We start from the raw sequence: 24,211 nt of genomic DNA, 5'->3' as shown, positions 1-24,211 counted from the left end.
CACTTTATATTTATTTTTATTACAAATATTTGCATGTAAAAAAGAAAAAAAATAGTATTTTTCAATTTACCTAATACAAGTACTGAACTGCAATCTCTATCCTGAAAGTTGAACTTACAAATGTAGAATTATGTACAAAAAAAACCTGCATTCAAAAATAAAACAAGTCCACTCAGTCCTACTTCTTGTTCAGCCAATCGCTCAGACAAACAAGTTTGTTTACATTTGCAGGAGATAATGCTGCCCGCTTCTTATTTACAATATCATCTGAAAGTGAGAACTGGCATTCACATGGCACTGTTGTAGCCAGCACAGCAAGATATTTACAAGCCAGATGTGCTAAAGATTCATATATCCCTTCATGTTTCAATCACCATTCCAGAGGACATGTGTCCATGCTGATGATGGGGTCTGCTCAATAACGATCCAAAGCAGAGCAGACCGACGCACATTCATTTTCATCATCTGAGTAAGATACCACCAGCAGAAGGTTGATTTTCTTATTTGGTGGTTCAGGTTCTGTAGTTTCCGCATCAGAGTGTTGCTCTTTTAAGACTTCTGAAAACATGTTCCACACCTTATCCCACACAGATTTTGGAAGGCACTTCAGATTCTTAAACCTTGGATCAAGTGCTGTAGTTATCTTTAGAAATCTCACATTGGCATCTTTTTTGCATTTTGTCAAATCTGCAGTGAAAATGTTCTTAAATTGAACAACATGTGCTGGGTCATCATCTGAGACTACCATAACATGAAATATATGGCAGAATACAGAGCAGGAGACATAAAATCCCCTCCCAAGGAGTTCAGTCACAAATTTAATTAATGCATTATTTTTTAACAAGCGTCATCAGCATTGAAGCACATCCTCTGGAACAATGGACGAAGCATGAAGAGGCATATGAAACTTTAGCACACCTGGCATGTAAATATCTTGCAACGGCACTACAACAGTTCCATGCAAACACTCATTCTCATTTTCAGGTGACATTGTAAATAAGAAGTGGGCAGCATTATCTCCCGTAAATGTAAACAAACTTGATTCTCTTAGCCATTGGCTGAACAAGAAGTAGGACTGAGTGGACTTGTAGGCGCTAAAGTTTTACATTGTTTTGTTTTTGAGTGCAGTTATGTAATGAAAAAATCTACATTTGTAAGTTGCACTTTCATGATAGAGATTGCACTGCAGTACTTGTATGAGGTGAACTGAAAAATACTGTAAGTGTATAAGGTGCCACAAGTACTTCTTGTTGTTTTTGCAGATACAGGCTAACACGGCTACCACTCTGAAACCTGTCACTATTTCTTTTATCATTTTTACAGTGCAAATATTTATAATAAAAAATAATAATATAAAGCGAGCACTGTACACTTTGTATTCTGTGTTGTAAATTGAAATAAAAAATTTAAAAATGTAGAAAAACATCCAAAATATTTAATACATTTCAATTGGTATTTGATTGTTTAACAGTGTGATTAAAACTGCAATTAATCACGATTAATTTTTTTGAGTTAATCGCGTGAGTTAACTGCGATTAATTGGCAGCCCTAGAGAGAATCTTAGAATTTAAACTCTCTGGGACTGGGACTGCGTTTTTTACAGTGGCCAGCATAATGGGGCCCAGATTATTATTTGGACATTGGATTGTTATAGCAATACAAATAATAAACAATAATTGGGGAAATTACAATGAAAAGTGGGAATGATTTTTGTATTAATCTCATATTTTTTATCCCTGTTTCATGCCTAATAGATGTTGGTTAATTTGCAAATGAAAATCTTCCATCTTGCCACTCTCCTTTATAGAAGTTTAATTTGTAAGCTAGTAATATAATTATTATTATTAATATCTAGCTCTTATGAAGCGCTATTCATGAGCAGATCTCGAAGTGCTTTACAAACAAGGTTAATATCATTATCCCCATTTTACAGATTGGGAAACTGAGGCACTGGGAAGTGAAGTGATTTGCCTAAAGTCACCCAGCAAGCCAGTGGCCAAGCTCACAATACAACCCATGTCTCTCGAGTCCTAGTCTAGTCCTCTATCCACTAGGCTACACTGACTCCCTTATGAAGAATAACTTTTTCCATTCAATTTTCAGGAACTCAATGAACTGTAATGGCCTACACCAACACAAGAGTCAGCATTTTTGCATTTCAATATTGTTAAATAAGGTTTCTAAGCTGTAAAGAATCCACTTTGATTAATATCTGCTATTGACTGAGCAATCTATATACTCTTCAGCCCATCACTGACGGTACAATGTATCACTTTCTCTTCTTCCTTCTATTATAACTTCTTTACTTCTTGGTTAACTTTTTCAAATTTTGTAAAGTTTGCAATCCTCACTGAAGAGCACATACTACTACATACCAGCTTCAAAGTCTTATTGTCGTCAACACTTGAACAGCGTTTCCACAGCTTAAAACAAAGTTGTATTCTGATAACTCAGAAATACCGGAGTATAAGGAAAAAAAGTCCTCCAACACAACAAGAGTATTTTATAGATTCAAATGCCAGAAGGGACCACTGTGATCATCTAGTCTGACCTCCTATAAAACACAGACCAGAGTACTTCCTCAAAATAATTCCTGAAGCATATCTTGGTTCATGTTTTATAACTAATAACTGCACAAGCTTTACTCTACCAGGTGCTCAAATGGGGCAAAATTCTTCCACTGCAGTGCAGAGGGTAGCGATTGTGAATAGAAGAGTTAAAGAGTGGGGTTTTTGCAGGGGTGAGGAAGGCAGAAGAGATTTTGCATAACTCTAAATAGGTTGGTGCTGAAGGAACCCCTGTTGTGAACTCAGGAAAGGCCCATTGCAACTGGGCTTACATGGATCCAACAATATAGAATGCCTATAAAAGAAGCATACAAGACAATGGCTATTCAAGACATGAAGGACCCCATCACCTGCCCACAGGTTTGGGGGTGGATTCCATTCCTTCCATTCCCACCATGCTTTGTTCCATTCACAAAGTCCCAGTGTGTGGGGAAGGGTGAATTTTGAATACTGCATATCAGTGTATGACAGCAGTGACAATTGCTCCCAAATATCAGGATAATAAATAATTCTGACCTATAAACAGCAAGATCCAGGATGAACTGGTTGTTTTCTTCATCATCTTTCAAAAAGAAATGAAGCCTAGTAACAATGATTAAAAAAAAATCTTCAGAATAAATACAACTGATTTGTGTGAGCATATAATTCCATAACTTTACATTCAATTTCTAGCATTTTTTAGATTAATACCAACATAATTTTGAAAATACTTCATATGGTCTTTTTAGAATCATCTACAGCTTCACAACATGAATGTATACACTACTGATGTTTGAACTGGGGTTCTGTTTTATTTTTCGGGTTTTTTTCTTCTTGACTGAAAACCTAATTAAAAGTAGAGTACAAGGTCAGTTTCATTAAAATCCAGCTGTCACTGTAGGAACTGAAAAGGAGTACTTGTGGCACCTTAGAGACTAACAAATTTATTTGAGCATAAACTTTCGTGAGCTACAGCTCACTTCATCGGATGCATTTGGTGGAAAATACAGTGGGGAGATAAATATATAAATATTTATATATAAATATATAAATAGGTGTATATCTCCCCACTGTATTTTCCACCAAATGCATCCGATGAAGTGAGCTGTAGCTCACGAAAGCTTATGCTCAAATAAATTTGTTAGTCTCTAAGGTGCCACAAGTCCTCCTTTTCTTTTTGCGAATACAGACTAACACGGCTGCTACTCTGAAACCTGTAGGAACAGAGACATCTGCTGGTGAAAACTTTTCTAGTGGGTGTAGAAAACGTGGGTATATCTGTGGCTTCATCAACACTATTAGCTAGGAGTGTAATTCCTCTGCTCCGGTACACATGCTTGCACTAGTTCGATGGCAGTGTTGACACGGTGGCATGGGTAGTGGCAGCAGAGGCTGAGCACAAACCCACGTGAAACTGTTGGGCACATACATGGCACAACTAAGCTGTGCCTCTGTTGCCAGTAGCCATGCTGCTGTGGCTACGCTGCTGTTTAGACTCACGCTAGCTCGGATACATGGGGTTTCACATCATTGATGGGAAAAATTCAGCTCTTAAAAGTTTTAATAAATGGGTCTCTCCACTATAAAATGTATGTGCCAGTAATGTTTGTTACTTTTTAGTCTTCTCTATTTCAATACAGTCAGACTGAGGAGGCTTTATGAAGCAGTGAGCCGTCTAGATTAGGAGTGTTTTTGAAGGGAAGGTGCAGAGAAGACGACTACAAAAGAATGATTCCAAATCTCCATGCCTTTTTTCCCCCATGAGCACTAGAGATGTTTCCAGGTCTCTTTCCTATAAGGCAGATTCCCCCAACACATGGAGAGCTGAAAAAGGAAGTGCAACATTCTCTTGATAGCAGTCTATCTAGCAAAGAAATATCCTTCCTTTCTATGCAGGATGTAGCTATTTTTCTGGTAGACAGTCAAAGACAACACTGAGGGAAGTCTGACTTTGCTCTACTAGGCTTCTGCAATGCAATGTGGAAGCCATGCTGGGGAGGGAATGTGCCTTCCAAGTGCCTGTTGTGAATGCATCTCCTATGTTCTCTTTTGGGTTCCATTCACTACCAGGGGTGCAATGAGCACCGGAACTGTCACAGGCCCTGGTGTAAACCATGAAATTTGGGGGTGGAAGCTCTTTGTGTGCTTCCCACCCACCTGTGCAACTGTCTATCATAATCTGGCCCTATATACATAAATCCACTGAATAAATTCCAATGCAGAAGACCTGTATGAATAGTATACCACTAGTAACTACTGACAACGCAAAACTCTGGGCAACATTATTTCTAAAGAAATAGTGCTAGAGCTTTATTCTAAATGTCTGTACCTCTCAGAACCATAATTCAGTACTGTTAACACAAAATTTTAAGCTATTATAGACTTTGTCTTTGCACAGAAAATTACTCTTTTTTGTATTGCTGTCAACACATTTTTATAATAAAGTGAAGACATCAGTACAAGGGTGAGCTTCTTCTGATGTACTTGGAATAAACACCAAAACTTCTGCCACTGCTCTTCATTCCATTCATACCACTCAAAATCAAAATGCCAGTTTCCAAGGCCCTTAAATGTGCATGGCTTTAGATTGTCCTTCCAAAGATGTAACAACATTCTCTCCACACTAATCATCAAAAGCTATGTTAGCTTTGCTTTTTGCAGCTGACCTGGTCTTAGGAAAAAGACACCTTGTCATTTCACCCCCTACATGAGAAAAACTTGTCTAGGGATCAGGAAACATCATGAGGTTTCCTTCACAGGGCTTCTTCATTCCCTCCAGCAGGAGAGGAGAAAGAGATGCTTGCTATCTTATGGGAGCTGCTGGGGACAAAGGCAATCTGTAGGGAACTTCTGTGCCGCCACTCTATTTCTTACCCCCTCCCAAAGAAAAGGCAGCCCAGCTCCAATGGAACCATGCTGCTGGCTCCCCACCTAGCTGATGTTTCTGGAAACATCTTCCAGAAAAGTTTCAGGTTTCAGAGTAGCAGCCATGTTAGTCTGTATTCGCAAAAAGAAAAGGAGTACTTGTGGCACCTTAGAGACTAACAAATTTATTAGAGCATAAGCTTTTGTGAGCTACAGCTCACTTTCACCAAATGCATCCGATGAAATGAGCAGTAGCTCACGAAAGCTTATGCTCAAATAAATTTGTTAGTCTCTAAGGTGCCACAAGTACTTCTTTTCTTTTTGAGAAAAGTTTCAATATCACATAATAACTATGTCAGCAATAAAATGTAGGTGAGTTTTCCCCCAGCTCCATTCTCTCCCCTGCTATTGAACCCGATTCCAATAGAGGGGGTTTCCATCACCTAGATCGGCCAGGTTTCCATCCCACCTACAAGTGGAAGCAAATATTTGGTCCAGAAACATTACTCTGATGTATTTTTCTACATTTAAAGTACCTGTTCATACAATTACCTTCAATGGTCAAACATAATTAACCCATTTCCACAATTAGCAAGATCCCTACACCTTAGAAGGGAAAATAGTAAAATATCTGAAGTCTTTATAGATAAATAGATCTGTAAATGTTAAAGAGCAAGTGGCTAAATATTTTTGAGTGGATTGATAATTCATTAGTTCCCTAACTTCAAGATATTGCTATAATTAACATTGCGTCCTTAACAGAAACAAAATACAGCACTGGATTTTAGGATTTGTCAGACCTGTTACATTAATATCTTCAACAAACCTATTATAAAAAGCAAAGTACTAGTTCACTCATTTAAAGTTATTATTTTTCCTCACATACTTTGGCTCGTTCATATTCAGAACTTTTCCTTCTGCAGTGATTAAAGTCCTAGGTGGCTTCTCTTTCACTTTTTGCCCTCTTTAATTAAAAAAAAAGAGAGAAAGAAAAGGAAACAAAGGTTTATTATCACATTCTTATCCTTTTGTGAAGCAGCAAAGAAAAAATGAAGAGAAATATGGCAGCAAGTTCAATGTGATTTAGTTTTTGATTTTAAAATTACAAGCTCTTCCAATAACAACACAGGTTATACAATGTTGTCTTTTGCTCTAGAAAAGTTATTTTAACTTGCCAGTAAAGATGAGCAAATATTCAGCAAACACTTTCTTTATTCATTGAGCTTAACTTCTTTTTCTTTTCACAGAGTATCTGTGAGCAGCTTGCAATTTCCTCAGCTTTGTCTGACATGTATATATATTTTCCCCAAAATTTAATTAATGGATGGATTTCAAATATTTGAAATGTAAGGTGCGCTGCTAGTTATGATTTTTCACATAAATCATGTGGTCTCATTACTATTATCAGCAGGCATTTCTGATGCAAATAATAGTGTGTGTAAATTTAAAATTGGTTTCCCCAAATACTTATGCATGAACCTTTGAAATATGCTTCCTGGGAATATTTTGTGATAGTCATACTTGACTATTCAAATGTTTGCAGGAAGTAAACATAAAAAGGGCACGAGTATGACCAAAGTGAATCCATGTAAATATTTGAACAATTATCTGGTGTTTGTGTTTGGGGTATTTTTGGCACATGTGTACTGTTCTCCTCTTCCTTCAAAGTTATCATAATAATACGATAAATCTATGATAAAATCAGGTCTCCTACAACCTTCCCTTCCCAATCCCACATAGTAGTACTGAAACTGCACCTAGCCTTTTGATTAGTGCAATGAACAAGCCACCCCTTGAGTACTTTTGACCAAACCAATTCATCCTAAAAGAGTCCAGATCTCCATCATTAGTATTTTGCTTGATAATTTAAGATGCCTACATATTTAATGGATATTTTTATTGCTTTCAGCTAGAAACCTTAGTCATACGACAGAAGAATTTGCTTCTCTCTAATGGAAAAAAACTAACTAGATTTTTTTTTAAAAATATCATGTTGTAAATATCACATTTTTTCTCTTAGTGCACAATTTGTCAATATTCACCTAGTTGATGTGGTTTACACATAAAATGTAATGCATTTGTAAAAATCCAAAAGAAAATAGGAAGTTGTTTAAACTGCTTCCAGATACCTTGAAGTCACTATATCCCCCAAAAAGAAAAGGAGTACTTGTGGCACCTTAGAGACTAACAAATTTATTAGAGCATAAGCTTTCGTGAGCTACAGCTCACTTCATCGGATGCATTTGGTGGAAAAAACAGAGGAGAGATTTATATACACACACACAGAGAACATGAAACAATGGGTTTATCATACACACTGTAAGGAGAGTGATCACTTAAGATAAGCCATCACCAACAGCAGGGGGGGGAAAGGAGGAAAACCTTCCATGGTGACAAGCAGGTAGGCTAATTCCAGCAGTTAACAAGAATATCAGAGGAACAGTGGGGGGTGGGGTGGGGGGAGAAATACCATGGGGAAATAGTTTTACTTTGTGTAATGACTCATCCATTCCCAGTCTCTATTCAAGCCTAAGTTAATTGTATCCAGTTTGCAAATTAATTCCAATTCAGCAGTCTCTCCTTGGAGTCTGTTTTTGAAGCTTTTTTGTTGAAGTATAGCCACTCATAGGTCTGTGATCGAGTGACCAGAGAGATTGAAGTGTTCTCCAACTGGTTTTTGAATGTTATAATTCTTGACGTCTGATTTGTGTCCATTCATTCTTTTAGGTAGAGACTGTCCAGTTTGGCCAATGTACATGGCAGAGGGGCATTGCTGGCACATGATGGCATATATCACATTGGTAGATGCGCAGGTGAACGAGCCTCTGATTGTGTGGCTGATGTGATTAGGCCCTATGATGGTATCCCCTGAATAGATATGTGGACAGAGTTGGCAACGGGCTTTGTTGCAAGGATAGGTTCCTGGGTTAGTGGTTCTGTTGTGTGGTGTGTGGTTGCTGGTGAGTATTTGCTTCAGATTGGGGGGCTGTCTGTAAGCAAGGACTGGTCTATCTCCCAAGATCTGAGAGAGCGATGGCTCGTCCTTCAGGATAGGTTGTAGATCCTTGATGATGCGTTGGAGAGGTTTTAGTTGGGGGCTGAAGGTGATGGCTAGTGGCGTTCTGTTGTTTTCTTTGTTGGGCCTGTCCTGTAGTAGGTGACTTCTGGGTACTCTTCTGGCTCTGTCAATCTGTTTCTTCATTTCAGCAGGTGGGTATTGTAGTTGTAGGAATGCATGATAGAGATCTTGTAGGTGTTTGTCTCTGTCTGAGGGGTTGGAGCAAATGCGGTTATATCGTAGCGCTTGGCTGTAGACAATGGATCGAGTGGTATGATCTGGATGAAAGCTAGAGGCATGTAGGTAGGAATAGCGGTCAGTAGGTTTCCGATATAGGGTGGTGTTTATGTGACCATCGCTTATTAGCACCGTAGTGTCCAGGAAGTGGATCTCTTGTGTGGACTGGTCCAGGCTGAGGTTGATGGTGGGATGGAAATTGTTGAAATCATGGTGGAATTCCTCAAGAGCTTCTTTTCCATGGGTCCAGATGATGAAGATGTCATCAATGTAGCGCAAGTAGAGTAGGGGCATTAGGGGACGAGAGCTGAGGAAGCGTTGTTCTAAGTCAGCCATAAAAATGTTGGCATACTGTGGGGCCATGCGGGTACCCATCGCAGTGCCGCTGATTTGAAGGTATACATTGTCACCAAATGTGAAATAGTTATGGGTCAGGACAAAGTCACAAAGTTCTGCCACCAGGTTAGCCGTGACAGTATCGGGGATACTGTTCCTGACGGCTTGTAGTCCATCTTTGTGTGGAATGAGGTGCTGTCGTCATCATGAATAGGTCGGAGTATGAACAAGAGGCTACTAGGCAGCTCTCCAACACCACTTTCTACAAGCCATTACCCTCTGATCCCACTGAGAGTTACCAAAAGAAACTACAGCATTTGCTCAAGAAACTCCCTGAAAAAGCACAAGAACAAATCCGCACAGACACACCCCTGGAGCCCCGACCTGGGGTATTCTATCTGCTACCCAAGATCCATAAACCTGGAAATCCTGGACGCCCCATCATCTCAGGCATTGGCACCCTGACAGCAGGATTGTCTGGCTATGTAGACTCCCTCCTCAGGCCCTTCGTTACCAGCACTCCCAGCTATCTTCGAGACACCACCGATTTCCTGAGGAAACTACAGTCCATTGGTGATCTTCCTAAAAACACCATCCTAGCCACTATGGATGTAGAAGCCTTCTACACCAACATTCCACACAAAGATGGACTACAAGCCGTCAGGAACAGTATCCCCGATACTGTCACGGCTAACCTGGTGGCAGAACTTTGTGACTTTGTCCTGACCCATAACTATTTCACATTTGGTGACAATGTATACCTTCAAATCAGCGGCACTGCGATGGGTACCCACATGGCCCCACAGTATGCCAACATTTTTATGGCTGACTTAGAACAACGCTTCCTCAGCTCTCATCCCCTAATGCCCCTACTCTACTTGCGCTACATTGATGACATCTTCATCATCTGGACCCATGGAAAAGAAGCTCTTGAGGAATTCCACCATGATTTCAACAATTTCCATCCCACCATCAACCTCAGCCTGGACCAGTCCACACAAGAGATCCACTTCCTGGACACTACGGTGCTAATAAGCGATGGTCACATAAACACCACCCTATATCGGAAACCTACTGACCGCTATTCCTACCTACATGCCTCTAGCTTTCATCCAGATCATACCACTCGATCCATTGTCTACAGCCAAGCGCTACGATATAACCGCATTTGCTCCAACCCCTCAGACAGAGACAAACACCTACAAGATCTCTATCATGCATTCCTACAACTACAATACCCACCTGCTGAAGTGAAGAAACAGATTGACAGAGCCAGAAGAGTACCCAGAAGTCACCTACTACAGGACAGGCCCAACAAAGAAAACAACAGAACGCCACTAGCCATCACCTTCAGCCCCCAACTAAAACCTCTCCAACGCATCATCAAGGATCTACAACCTATCCTGAAGGACGAGCCATCGCTCTCACAGATCTTGGGAGACAGACCAGTCCTTGCTTACAGACAGCCCCCCAATCTGAAGCAAATACTCACCAGCAACCACACACCACACAACAGAACCACTAACCCAGGAACCTATCCTTGCAACAAAGCCCGTTGCCAACTCTGTCCACATATCTATTCAGGGGATACCATCATAGGGCCTAATCACATCAGCCACACTATCAGAGGCTCGTTCACCTGCGCATCTACCAATGTGATATATGCCATCATGTGCCAGCAATGCCCCTCTGCCATGTACATTGGCCAAACTGGACAGTCTCTACCTAAAAGAATGAATGGACACAAATCAGACGTCAAGAATTATAACATTCAAAAACCAGTTGGAGAACACTTCAATCTCTCTGGTCACTCGATCACAGACCTAAGAGTGGCTATACTTCAACAAAAAAGCTTCAAAAACAGACTCCAACGAGAGACTGCTGATTGGAATTAATTTGCAAACTGGATACAATTAACTTAGGCTTGAATAGAGACTGGGAATGGATGAGTCATTACACAAAGTAAAACTATTTCCCCATGGTATTTCTCCCTCCCACCCCACCCCCCACTGTTCCTCTGATATTCTGGTTAACTGCTGGAATTAGCCTACCTGCTTGTCACCATGGAAGGTTTTCCTCCTTTCCCCCCCCGCTGTTGGTGATGGCTTATCTTAAGTGATCACTCTCCTTACAGTGTGTATGATAAACCCATTGTTTCATGTTCTCTGTGTGTGTGTATATAAATCTCTCCTCTGTTTTTTCCACCAAATGCATCCGATGAAGTGAGCTGTAGCTCACGAAAGCTTATGCTCTATAAATTTGTTAGTCTCTAAGGTGCCACAAGTACTCCTTTTCTTTTTGCGAATACAGACTAACATGGCTGCTACTCTGAAATATATCCCCCAATATTCCCTGGCTATAAGAATCTCCACTTACAGTGTATATATGAGTGACTCTAGCCACTAGTGAAATGAAACATAACATTAGTTTAGGAGAGGAAGGATTCATCATCTCATTGAAATTCCATGAGAAATTAAGAAAGGCAGAATATAATTATTCAAACTGGAATTTGGACTAGACACTGGAGTTAATAGTCAAAAATGCCAGTGGATTTTTAATGAGAAGTGGTCAGAACTTATTACTACTCATCCCAAAGACAGTACTTAAAGTACCAGAAGAGTGCTTCTAACATTATCTTGGGGCATTGATTTAATATTGGCGCAGTAGGAAAAGTATTATCTAATGAACATCAACACCACTTTCTACAGAATCTAAATTTTCCTTGGTTTCAGAGTAGTAGCCGTGTTAGTCTGTATTCGCAAAAAGAAAAGGAGTACTTGTGGCACCTTAGAGACTAACAAATTTATTAGAGCATATGCATCCGATGAAGTGAGCTGTAGCTCACGAAAGCTTATGCTCTAATAAATTTGTTAGTCTCTAAGGTGCCACAAGTACTCCTTTTCTTTTTGTAATTTTCCTTGGAGATCTCCCTAGTACTGACTAAACCCAAACATCTTTAGCGTTTTAGATGTGATGGAATCATAACCCAACGTAGCATAGTTTCAAGTCTTAAATAAGTGATTATGATATCTTTCAATGAATATTAGTGTAAATACTGTAGCTGACATTTCAAACCTGGATGACTAAGTTTGATTCCTAAATTCATTTACAGACACCTAAATAAGTGGCCCGATTTTCAGAACAGCTAAGTACCCACAGGGTTCACAGGGAGAAATCACAGGGAGCTTAAAGTGCTCAGCTCATTTGAGAAGTAGGTCACTTTTATTCAGGTACCTAAATATGAATTTAAGACCCTAACTTTGGGCATCCACCATCTTTGAAATGTCGGGCTATAGCTATAAAAAAAAATCTAGTAAAATATCCATGCATTGGTTTCAGTTTATGTGGAGTTCCAGTGGAATCCTAAAAAACAAACAAACAAAAACTTAGGGTATGTCTACACTACCCGCTGGATTGGCAGGCAGTGATCGATCTACTGGGGATCGATTTATCACGTCTAGTGTAGACACGATAAATTGATCCCCGATTGCTCAGCCATTGACTCCTGTACTCCACCGCGGCGAGAGGCAGAAGCGGAGTTGACGAGGGAGCAGTGGCAGTCAACCCCCGCGCCGTGAGGACGTGAGGTGAGTTGACCTAAGAGACCTCGACTTCAGCTACGCTATTCTCATAGCTGAAGTTGCGCATCTTAGGTCGATCTCCCCCCATAGTGTAGACCAGGCCTTAGATGACTTTTCAGGGATTATACATTAAGACTGTTCTCCTGACCCAAACAGCACATACAACATGCAGGATCTTGTTACTCGAGAACCAATTTTCATGTTGAGACATGCATGGAATTTTGTAAGTCATATGGAAAAGGTACATGAAGTGCTGCTTCTGAAAAAATTCTGTAGAATTCTGTTGCATGCCCTCATATTAAATGCTTTTAATAGCAGAAGTAAGCACTCAAATGCAATGAAGATAGCATTTAGATAACTGAACACTGAACTTTCTAAAACATAAACTGGAGCTGAATAAAGAAACAACCAATTAAAATTTAAAAAAAACCTATTCGGAGAAAAACAGTATCAGGTATCATGAATAATACAAAAAAAACAAAAGTGAACAATGAACAGAGTAGACAGCATTTCATTTTGGCACAAGTGGGAATTAAGCACCCAACTTTCACTGGACTTTCAATAGGATTTGGGTGACTACCTGGACTTTATGCCTTTGAAAATCTACCCCTTAACCAATTTAGGGCTTATGTAAAAATCAAGATACCTAATATTTTCTTTAACTCTCCGTTTTTCTTCAAGATGTCTGTGAGCTTCTAATCTAGACTCTGGAGTATAAGGTGTGGGCTCCTCCCAAAAAGCTCTGTCCTCTTCATCATCTTCATCTATTTTCCATTCTTGGTATTCCTTTTCTGTTTCTTTCTGCTGGTTGTTTTCTTTGTCTTCTAGAGGATCTGGGCTAGAAAAGAGTACACAGAATGGTATTCCTTGAAATGTGGAAAGAGTAGCAGGGCTTGGCAATGGATCCTGCAGCAATTTTGTCCTCACACCAATTTATATAGTAGTATAAATCAATTATTTGTATTATTAATTTTATTTATTGATTTTATTATTAATAATTATTATTAATTAATTAAATATTATTAATTATAGTAGTATTAATTATCACTCTACCAATACCAGAATATTCCATAAGACTCAGGGTAGCTATTTAACTGTTCTGTTTTTCCCTTAATGTTTCATTACTTTCTTGTTAATTTTCTTTGAAGTAGCTGGACTCAATAATGACAATATGTGGTTCCTTCTTGTCATCTTGACTTTTGCCCATGACCACACAGCAAGTCTATGTCAGACCAAGGAATAAAACACAGCTTTCTTAACATGCAGTCCTGTGCTTAAACCATTAGATCTTCAGATTTCCTTCAATTCTTCTGCATGACAATGCCAACATATGCACAGATACCGATTAAGTCAAAGACAAACATCACACAACTATAAGCACCCTATATTGCATTCGTAATTCATTGAATGGGTCTTGTTGACTGATTTATTGGATGAGAGTCAATGACTCACTAGCCTGAACCATATCCATCTTCAAACCCTATTTACATCAGTTAGCTACAAATGTGACATTACAGCAAAGTTAACCTTGGAGGAGCATAATTCTTCAGTACAAAAAAAAAAGCAGAGAACTTTATTAAAGTGCTAAAACAATAGAAGAGCTCAAAAGAAAGAATGAAGAGCAGGAAATTTCCATTGGGAATGCAAATCCTCAGCTAGAATATGTCTCATTCATCAAGAAAGAAGTAGTCACCCAGATTCCACACTGACCTTATAAAAACCTAAAAAGAAAAGGAGTACTTGTGGCACCTTAGAGACTAACAAATTTATTAGAGCATAAGCTTTCGTGAGCTACAGCTCACTTCATCGGATGCATTTGGTGAAAAAACAGAGGAGAGATTATATACACACACACAGAGAACATGAAACAATGGGTTTATCATACACACTGTAAGGAGAGTGATCACTTAAGATAAGCCATCACCAACAGCAGGGGGGGGGAAAGGAGGAAAACCTTTCATGGTGACAATGCAGGTAGGCTAATTCCAGCAGTTAACCAGAATATCAGAGGAACAGTGGGGGGTGGGGTGGGAGGGAGAAATACCATGGGGAAATAGTTTTACTTTGTGTAATGACTCATCCATTCCCAGTCTCTATTCAAGCCTAAATTAATTGTATCCAGTTTGCAAATTAATTCCAATTCAGCAGTCTCTCGTTGGAGTCTGTTTTTGAAGCTTTTTTGTTGAAGTATAGCCACTCTTAGGTCTGTGATCGAGTGACCAGAGAGATTGAAGTGTTCTCCAACTGGTTTTTTGAATGTTATAATTCTTGACGTCTGATTTGTGTCCATTCATTCTTTTACGTAGAGACTGTCCAGTTTGGCAATGTACATGGCAGAGGGGCAATGCTGGCACATGATGGCATATATCACATTGGTAGATGCGCAGGTGAATGAGCCTCTGATAGTGTGGCTGATGTGATTAGGCCCTATGATGGTATCCCCTGAATAGATATGTGGACAGAGTTGGCAACGGGCTTTGTTGCAAGGATAGGTTCCTGGGTTAGTGGTTCTGTTGTGTGGTGTGTGGTTGCTGGTGAGTATTTGCTTCAGATTGGGGGGCTGTCTGTAAGCAAGGACTGGTCTGTCTCCCAAGATCTGAGAGAGTGATGGCTCGTCCTTCAGGATAGGTTGTAGATCCTTGATGATGCGTTGGAGAGGTTTTAGTTGGGGGCTGAAGGTGATGGCTAGTGGCGTTCTGTTGTTTCTTTGTTGGGCCTGTCCTGTAGTAGGTGACTTCTGGGTACTCTTCTGGCTCTGTCAATCCTGCTTGTCACCATGAAAGGTTTTCCTCCTTTCCCCCTCCTGCTGTTGGTGATGGCTTATCTTAAGTGATCACTCTCCTTACAGTGTGTATGATAAACCCATTGTTTCATGTTCTCTGTGTGTGTGTATATAAATCTCTCCTCTGTTTTTTCCACCAAATGCATCCGATGAAGTGAGCTGTAGCTCACGAAAGCTTATGCTCTAATAAATTTGTTAGTCTCTAAGGTGCCACAAGTACTCCTTTTCTTTTTGCGAATACAGACTAACACAGCTGCTACTCTGAAACCTATAAAAACCTAGATAGCCTACTAATAACAGTTGTCTGAGGAGAGGGGTGAGAAGTATGTGTAAATATAAGAAGAAAGGGTGTGTGTTATGTGTGACACCGAAGGATAATGAGACACATGAGAAGATACATAAGACACATGAGAAGACTCAAAATAAAGTTAGGAAAATGAAAGTGGGAGGGGAACTGTGAATAAAAACAATATGAAGAAATAGAGATATTGTATGAGACAGGAAGTGTTCCTGGAAAGCAAATACTTGCAAAATGAAGCCATAATGCTTCCAAGACCTGACCAGTTACTGAATAGCAACTTTAGCCAAGCAATCTATTATGGCTTCAGCAGTGATAATCTTCTCTAGAGCCTAAACCACTACAACCTTCAGGACTTTTGGATCTATGACTGGTGAGCATTGAAGTTTTGACTGAATTATCATTTATGAGCCCAAATGTCCATAATACTGTCTCCATGGAACACAAGATACTACATTACTATCCATAAACAAGAATGGCAACTGGACTGCAAATGTTCTTTTATAATGTTTCTCACTCTAAACAGGTATTCCACCATCTGGATCCATCTAATCAAAGAAAACTCCTTCCACAGTGCAAATAAGTTTAGAGCCACAAAGTAGACTGGGTTCAGGAAACAAAAATCTACAGGGTTTCCCAGTAAAAAGATTCACAAATCCTCTGTTCTGTTCTCTGATGGATTATGCTCTCCTATTGTGCCTGAAGAGGCTAAACTATTAGAAGTGAGATCAGCAATGAAGATAAACATACACAATTTTAAAATCAGAATGTAAAAAAGTAATGTACCAAGCAGGACAGGATTTCCACCTTGGGCGCCCCTAGGTGCAGAGGCTCAGAGCCCCCCATCCCCCGCAGCGGCTGGAAGCTGCAGGGTGCCTCAGCCACCCATGGCAGCTCGGAGCTTTCACCCCGCTGCTTGCAGTGGCCGGGAGCTGTTGGGTACCCCCCGCCGCCCGGAGGCAGCCAGGAGCTGTGGGGTACCCCCACCACCTGTAGCAGCTCAGAGCTCCTAATCACTGTGGGCGGTGGAGGTACCCCGCCACTTTTAACTTTTAGGCATCCCACCACCCAGCACCCCTCCGTCCACAGACTCCCCACTGCCCTGCGACCCCCACCACAACTTCCCAGTGCCCCCACACAGATCCTACCCTGCCCAGTGCCCCTACACACATACACCTCCCCTACCCCCCAATACTCCCCACAAACCCCCACTGCCCAGAACCCCCCCCCCCACAAATGCCCCCAGAAACCCACTCTCCCAAGCCCTGACCCCTGGCTGCATTCACCGGCCCAGCTGGGAGGTCACTCTGTTAACTGGGCTGAGCAAGAAGTGCTCCAGCAGGGCTGCGTGGAGCCGTCTCCCCCTCAGCCAGCTCTGCCCCTGCCGGGACCCGGAAGTGGCAAAATATGAATTTTTAGGCACTCCTAGAATGCTGACACCCCTAGGCACGTGCCTACTGTGCCCAATGGGAAATCCGGCCCTGGTACCAGGTAATTATTATTTTCTCAGGAAAAGAAATTCTCTTACCAAACACAGGAAAAAGAAGAGTACTGATATCAATTTACATACTTGATGTTGTTGATGTCTGTGTACCAACGTCTATCAAATCCAGGTTTAGGTTCTTTTTGTTTTTCTTTCTTCTTCTCCTGCTTTTCTTGTATTTTTTTTAGGGCCTCTTCTTTTTCTCTGGCCCTTTTGAGAAGGTAAACCTGTTCCTGGTCTCTAATTTGCTTCTCTACCTGTCGATAGTTCTGCAATGCCTGAATCCTCTCAGAACGTTCTATTTCTTTACTATCCAACCACTTCTCAAAAGAGCAAAAAAACAAATAAAAAAATATACAATTGGCAAAAATTGAAAATCTCACACACAAATCAATAAATCCATCAAGGATTGGGTTAATTTTGATTATATCATCTTAATATACAAATGGAGACTTTAGAAGACTTCCAGTAACTTCTTAGTATTATGTAAATTAGGCTACAGCAGAAATATTTAAGATTGTAATTAATAAATTGTTCATGCTATCAGACTACCTTAAACTGGATCAACGTTTGTAGCATACTACTGAAAATACTGTAAACACTTGTATATGTGCTGACCATTTCTGACATTTTAGGAAGGGTTAAAGGCTCCACTTATATATGATTCAGTATGGCCTGGAGTGCCCAAACCCCATGTTGTAAAAGGGAATTGCCCCCAGAGATGCTGGTCCTCTAGGGTTCCTGAAAAGTGCTCAAGTTCTGCAGTCATAGAGTTTAAGCCTGAATGAGTTTCATCTTCAGCCACCTAGGGAGTTAGCTAGAAACATTACAAGGGACCAGCATCCGATTGCTGCAAGTCTTCTGGTACTGTGTATTTTTGTGGATAATATCCTGAGCTTATATGTGGATTGTAATGACATTTCTCCCTGAAACTGTGGTTGTGGGTAGGGAGGTCTGCTTATATTTACGTTATCCTATCTGGGAGTCTATACTGTAATTTCTGCTGTTGCTTAGAGTACCCATCTCATATATGGTGTGATCCAATTCCCGTTTACATCAGTTATAATCTTTCTATTGACTTCAGAAGGGTTTTACAGAAGTGTTATTTTCTGGTACTATCAATCCCATACTTTTCTCATGCATGAAAATCAGCTAAAAATATACTCAAAAAGAAAAGGAGTACTTGTGGCACCTTAGAGACTAACAAATTTATTAGAGCATAAGCTTTCGTGAGCTACAGCTCACTTCATCGGATGCATTTGGTGGAAAAAACAGAGTAGAGATTTATATACACACACACAGAGAACATGAAACAATGGGTTTATCATACACACTGTAAGGAGAGTGATCACTTAAGATAAGCCATCACCAACAGCAGGGGGGGGAAGGAGGAAAACCTTTCATGGTGACAAGCAGGTAGGCTAATTCCAGCAGTTAACAAGAATATCAGAGGAACAGTGGGGGGTGGGGTGGGAGGGAGAAATACCATGGGGAAATAGTTTTACTTTGTGTAATGACTCATCCATTCCCAGTCTCTATTCAAGCCTAAGTTAATTGTATCCAGTTTGCAAATTAATTCCAATTCAGCAGTCTCTCGTTGGAGTCTGTTTTTGAAGCTTTTTTGTTGAAGTATAGCCACTCTTAGGTCTGTGATCGAGTGACCAGAGAGATTGAAGTGTTCTCCAACTGGTTTTTGAATGTTATAATTCTTGACGTCTGATTTGTGTCCATTCATTCTTTTACGTAGAGACTGTCCAGTTTGGCCAATGTACATGGCAGAGGGGCATTGCTGGCACATGATGGCATATATCACATTGGTAGATGCGCAGAGTGAAGGAGCCTCTGATAGTGTGGCTGATGTGATTAGGCCCTATGATGGTATCCCCTGAATAGATATGTGGACAGAGTTGGCAACGGGCTTTGTTGCAAGGATAGGTTCCTGGGTTAGTGGTTCTGTTGTGTGGTGTGTGGTTGCTGGTGAGTATTTGCTTCAGATTGGGGGCTGTCTGTAAGCAAGGACTGGTCTGTCTCCCAAGATCTGAGAGAGCGATGGCTCGTCCTTCAGGATAGGTTGTAGATCCTTGATGATGCGTTGGAGGGGTTTAGTTGGGGGCTGAAGGTGATGGCTAGTGGCGTTCTGTTGTTTTCTTTGTTGGGCCTGTCCTGTAGTAGGTGACTTCTGGGTACTCTTCTGGCTCTGTCAATCTGTTTCTTCACTTCAGCAGGTGGGTATTGTTGTGTAGGAATGCATGATAGAGATCTTGTAGGTGTTTGTCTCTGTCTGAGGGGTTGGAGCAAATGCGGTTATATCGTAGCGCTTGGCTGTAGACAATGGATCGAGTGGTATGATCTGGATGAAAGCTAGAGGCATGTAGGTAGGAATAGCGGTCAGTAGGTTTCCGATATAGGGTGGTGTTTATGTGACCATCGCTTATTAGCACCGTAGTGTCCAGGAAGTGGATCTCTGTGTGGACTGGTCCAGGCTGAGGTTGATGGTGGGATGGAAATTGTTGAAATCATGGTGGAATTCCTCAAGAGCTTCTTTTCCATGGGTCCAGATGATGAAGATGTCATCAATGTAGCGCAAGTAGAGTAGGGGCATTAGGGAACGAGAGCTGAGGAAGCGTTGTTCTAAGTCAGCCATAAAAATGTTGGCATACTGTGGGGCCATGCGGGTACCCATCGCAGTGCCGCTGGTTTGAAGGTATACATTGTCACCAAATGTGAAATAGTTATGGGTCAGGACAAAGTCACAAAGTTCTGCCACCAGGTTAGCCGTGACAGTATCGGGGATACTGTTCCTGACGGCTTGTCACATAAACACCACCCTATATCGGAAACCTACTGACCGCTATTCCTACCTACATGCCTCTAGCTTTCATCCAGATCATACCACTCGATCCATTGTCTACAGCCAAGCGCTACGATATAACCGCATTTGCTCCAACCCCTCAGACAGAGACAAACACCTACAAGATCTCTATCATGCATTCCTACAACTACAATACCCACCTGCTGAAGTGAAGAAACAGATTGACAGAGCCAGAAGAGTACCCAGAAGTCACCTACTACAGGACAGGCCCAACAAAGAAAACAACAGAACGCCACTAGCCATCACCTTCAGCCCCCAACTAAAACCCCTCCAACGCATCATCAAGGATCTACAACCTATCCTGAAGGACGAGCCATCGCTCTCTCAGATCTTGGGAGACAGACCAGTCCTTGCTTACAGACAGCCCCCCAATCTGAAGCAAATACTCACCAGCAACCACACACCACACAACAGAACCACTGACCCAGGAACCTATCCTTGCAACAAAGCCCGTTGCCAACCTCTGTCCACATATCTATTCAGGGGATACCATCATAGGGCCTAATCACATCAGCCACACTATCAGAGGCTCCTTCACCTGCGCATCTACCAATGTGATATATGCCATCATGTGCCAGCAATGCCCCTCTGCCATGTACATTGGCCAAACTGGACAGTCTCTACGTAAAAGAATGAATGGACACAAATCAGACGTCAAGAATTATAACATTCAAAAACCAGTTGGAGAACACTTCAATCTCTCTGGTCACTCGATCACAGACCTAAGAGTGGCTATACTTCAACAAAAAAGCTTCAAAACAGACTCCAACGAGAGACTGCTGAATTGGAATTAATTTGCAAACTGGATACAATTAACTTAGGCTTGAATAGAGACTGGGAATGGATGAGTCATTACACAAAGTAAAACTATTTCCCCATGGTATTTCTCCCTCCCACCCCACCCCCCACTGTTCCTCTGATATTCTTGTTAACTGCTGGAATTAGCCTACCTGCTTGTCACCATGAAAGGTTTTCCTCCTTCCCCCCCCTGCTGTTGGTGATGGCTTATCTTAAGTGATCACTCTCCTTACAGTGTGTATGATAAACCCATTGTTTCATGTTCTCTGTGTGTGTGTATATAAATCTCTACTCTGTTTTTTCCACCAAATGCATCCGATGAAGTGAGCTGTAGCTCACGAAAGCTTATGCTCTAATAAATTTGTTAGTCTCTAAGGTGCCACAAGTACTCCTTTTCTTTTTGAGAATACAGACTAACACGGCTGCTACTCTGAAACCTGTAAAAATATACTGGTTTTTTTATACAAAAATTAGAACCTCTTTAGTATATTTTCCCTCCTCAGAGTTGGAATTCTTTGAAAAGAAAAACCAGGACTTCATTCAAAGATCTTTGATAAAAACATAAAAGATAGCCAAAATATATTTTGGGTAAGCCATTATCATAACTGTGTTATTTATCAGTATCAGTTCTCCTTTATGGGAGAATTTAATTGAAAAAAAGCTAATGCGGTTTTGGGATGCATCAGGCGAGGTATTTCCAGTAGGGATAAGGAGGTTTTAGTACCATTATACAAGGCACTGGTGTAGACCTCACCTGGAATACTGTGTGCAGTTCTGGTCTCCCATGTTTAAAAAGGATGAATTCAAACTGGAGCAGGTACAGAGAAGGGCTACTAGGATGATCCGAGGAATGGAAAACTTGTCTTATGAAAGGAGACTTAAGGAGCTTGGCTTGTTTAGCCTAACTAAAAGAAGGTTGAGGGGAGATATGATTGCTCTCTCTAAATATATCAAAGGGATAAATACAGGAGAGGGAGAGGAATTATTTCAGCTCAGCACCAATGTGGACACAAGAACAAATGGGTATAAACTGGCCACCAGGAAGTTTAGACTTGAAATTAGATGAAGGTTTCTAACCATCAGAGGAGTGAAGTTTTGGAATAGCCTTCCAAGGGAAGCAGTGGGGGCAAAAGATCTATCTGGCTTTAAGATTAAACTTGATAAGTTTATGGAGGAGATGATATGATGGGATAACATGATTTTGGTAATTAATTGATCTTTAAATATTATGGGTAAATAGGCCTAATCCCCTGAGATGGGATATTAGATGGATGGGATCTGAGTTACCCAGGAAAGAATTTTCTGTAGTATCTTGCTGGTGAATCTTGCCCAGGGTTTAGCTAATCGCCATATTTGGGATCAGGAAGGAATTTTCCTCCAGGGCAGATTGGAAGAGGCCCTGGAGATTTTTCGCCTTCCTCTGTAGCATGGGGCACGGGTCACTTGAGGGAGGATTCTCTGCTCCTTGAAATCTTTAAACCACAATTTGAGGACTTCAATAGCTCAGACATAGGTGAGGTTTTTCATAGGAATGGGTGGGTGAGATTCTGTGGCCTGCGTTGTGCAGGAGGTCAGACTAGATGATCAGAATGGTCCCTTCTGACCTTAGTATCTATGAATCTATAATTTCCTATGGAAAAAAAGTAGGGCATTCCTATCGCAAGCAATAATTTTGTTTTGTATTAGTGTGTTCAGTGAACAATTCTGACTCGAAGCATTAAGGAGGAATGTATCACTTTTAGATACTCATTTGGATCTTAAAAAATCCATACTTTTAAAAACCCATACTTTTAATTGATGAAGAGTTGCCACCACAAACTGTCTGTAACCCTCAAACTCAGTGCATGGATTCCCCACCAGAAAGAGTTCTTTAAGATGTATGTTGTGTTTTAGGATTTCAATACTGGATAGTTCTCCAATGAAATTTGCTGTCAAGTCAAGTTTCTGCAGTTCTTCACATCCTGTATGGAAAAATATATTCTTATTCACCTTGCATATCATACACATACACACTTGGGCACAAACTTGTTACCTCTATCTCATTTACACAAATAGATACACCATATGTTGCTTCTCAGAACCCGATTTGGGAGAATAATTCATAACTAATCATTTTGATTTGTCTACATTAGTTTCTTTCATATTTCATTTCGTTTTTTTTTAAAAACAAATGTTTTAAATGTGTGTGAAATGGCCTAAGTTGCAGTAAAATTCACAATTCATGAAAAAAAAACTATAAAAAAGTATTGCTAGTTGGATTACTATTAAATCTTTTTGTGGTATATTTATTCAGACTCACATTTAGAGATGGGTTGCTTGAGACTGATTACAAAAGTCACAGGGCATTGGCTCTCATTCCTTGATATAACTACTTGTAATAACATACACAAAATGCACGTCTGAGTAACTACAAATTCCCTTAGTTGGTGGGTATATTTGATCATCTACATTTTCCTTTACTTTCATACTCCACAGATATACTTCAATATGAAAAGAAAAAAACTGTATTAAAAAAAACATACCTTCCAAATTTTCAATTCTTTCAATGTTGTTCAAAGCTAAATTTAAATATTCAAGCTTCTTTAGTTTGCTTACATTTTCTGCAATAAACATATATATTTTATTTCAATTCTATCTGCAAGGAAAGGCATAACATTTTTTACTCTGATTGTTTAATTTATTTCTGAAAGAAATTAAATTATGTGCAAAGTGGGAGATTCACAACAGAATAAATATAAAAATATAGCAAATATTAACATTTTAATGCACAGAAAGTAATTCCTTTGGACAGAAAACAAAACATTTATCCTGGAGAGTATAATAAAAATCAAATAGTAAAGACAATGAACACAGACATCTATTCAGCTATTTAATCATTCAAAGATTAAAGGCTTGGTCCAAAGGCCGACTGAAGCAATGGAAAGATTCCCACGTACTTCAATAAACTATGGATCAGGCCCATACTGCCCACTCCTACTCTCTGAAATTAGTGGGAGTTTTGTCATTGACTTCCATGGGCACAAGAGTGGCCCCTTTAACCTATATGTATATACTTTTCAGGATGTTTCTTGTTTGTAGGTTTTTGAAAGATTAATATAACCCACTTTGGGAATACAGAAGTCCATATTATACCAGACCCAGAGAATTATGATTGTTTGTAAATAATTCCTAGGCCTGCCCCATGTAACCATGATTACCTTCCATTTAGGTTTTGTTCATAAAATGTCATGACAACAGACTACTAAGAAACTGGTCTGGGAAGCTGCCTTTTGCCATTTCTTTTGTGGCATCTCAACTTTCCAAACTGGCTACATTTGATGCTTCCAAAGCTCTTTATTTAGATCTGTGATGCTGT

The 24,211-nt window shown here is 40.3% G+C and overlaps 1 protein-coding gene across 2 annotated transcripts in view; it reads right to left on the bottom strand.

Annotated features, from left to right (window-relative positions):
* Positions 1 to 24,211, bottom strand: part of DNAAF11 (dynein axonemal assembly factor 11) — a 57,898-nt gene that overhangs the window by 18,883 nt on the left and 14,804 nt on the right. For both annotated transcript variants that reach the window (XM_038390832.2, XM_038390831.2), the window contains 6 exons: positions 23,379 to 23,456; positions 22,645 to 22,817; positions 17,274 to 17,506; positions 13,270 to 13,461; positions 6,298 to 6,375; positions 3,084 to 3,149 (listed from right to left, as the gene is read on the bottom strand). In XM_038390832.2, coding sequence (XP_038246760.2) covers positions 3,084 to 3,149; positions 6,298 to 6,375; positions 13,270 to 13,461; positions 17,274 to 17,506; positions 22,645 to 22,817; positions 23,379 to 23,456 — 820 coding nt within the window. The remainder of the gene's footprint in view (positions 1 to 3,083; positions 3,150 to 6,297; positions 6,376 to 13,269; positions 13,462 to 17,273; positions 17,507 to 22,644; positions 22,818 to 23,378; positions 23,457 to 24,211) is intronic.

Source organism: Dermochelys coriacea, chromosome 2, assembly GCF_009764565.3.
Source record: "Dermochelys coriacea isolate rDerCor1 chromosome 2, rDerCor1.pri.v4, whole genome shotgun sequence".
In the NCBI taxonomy this organism is placed as follows: Eukaryota; Metazoa; Chordata; order Testudines; family Dermochelyidae; genus Dermochelys; species Dermochelys coriacea.
Note: the sequence above shows the minus strand (reverse complement) of the source record. Positions and strands in the feature narration are given on the sequence as shown.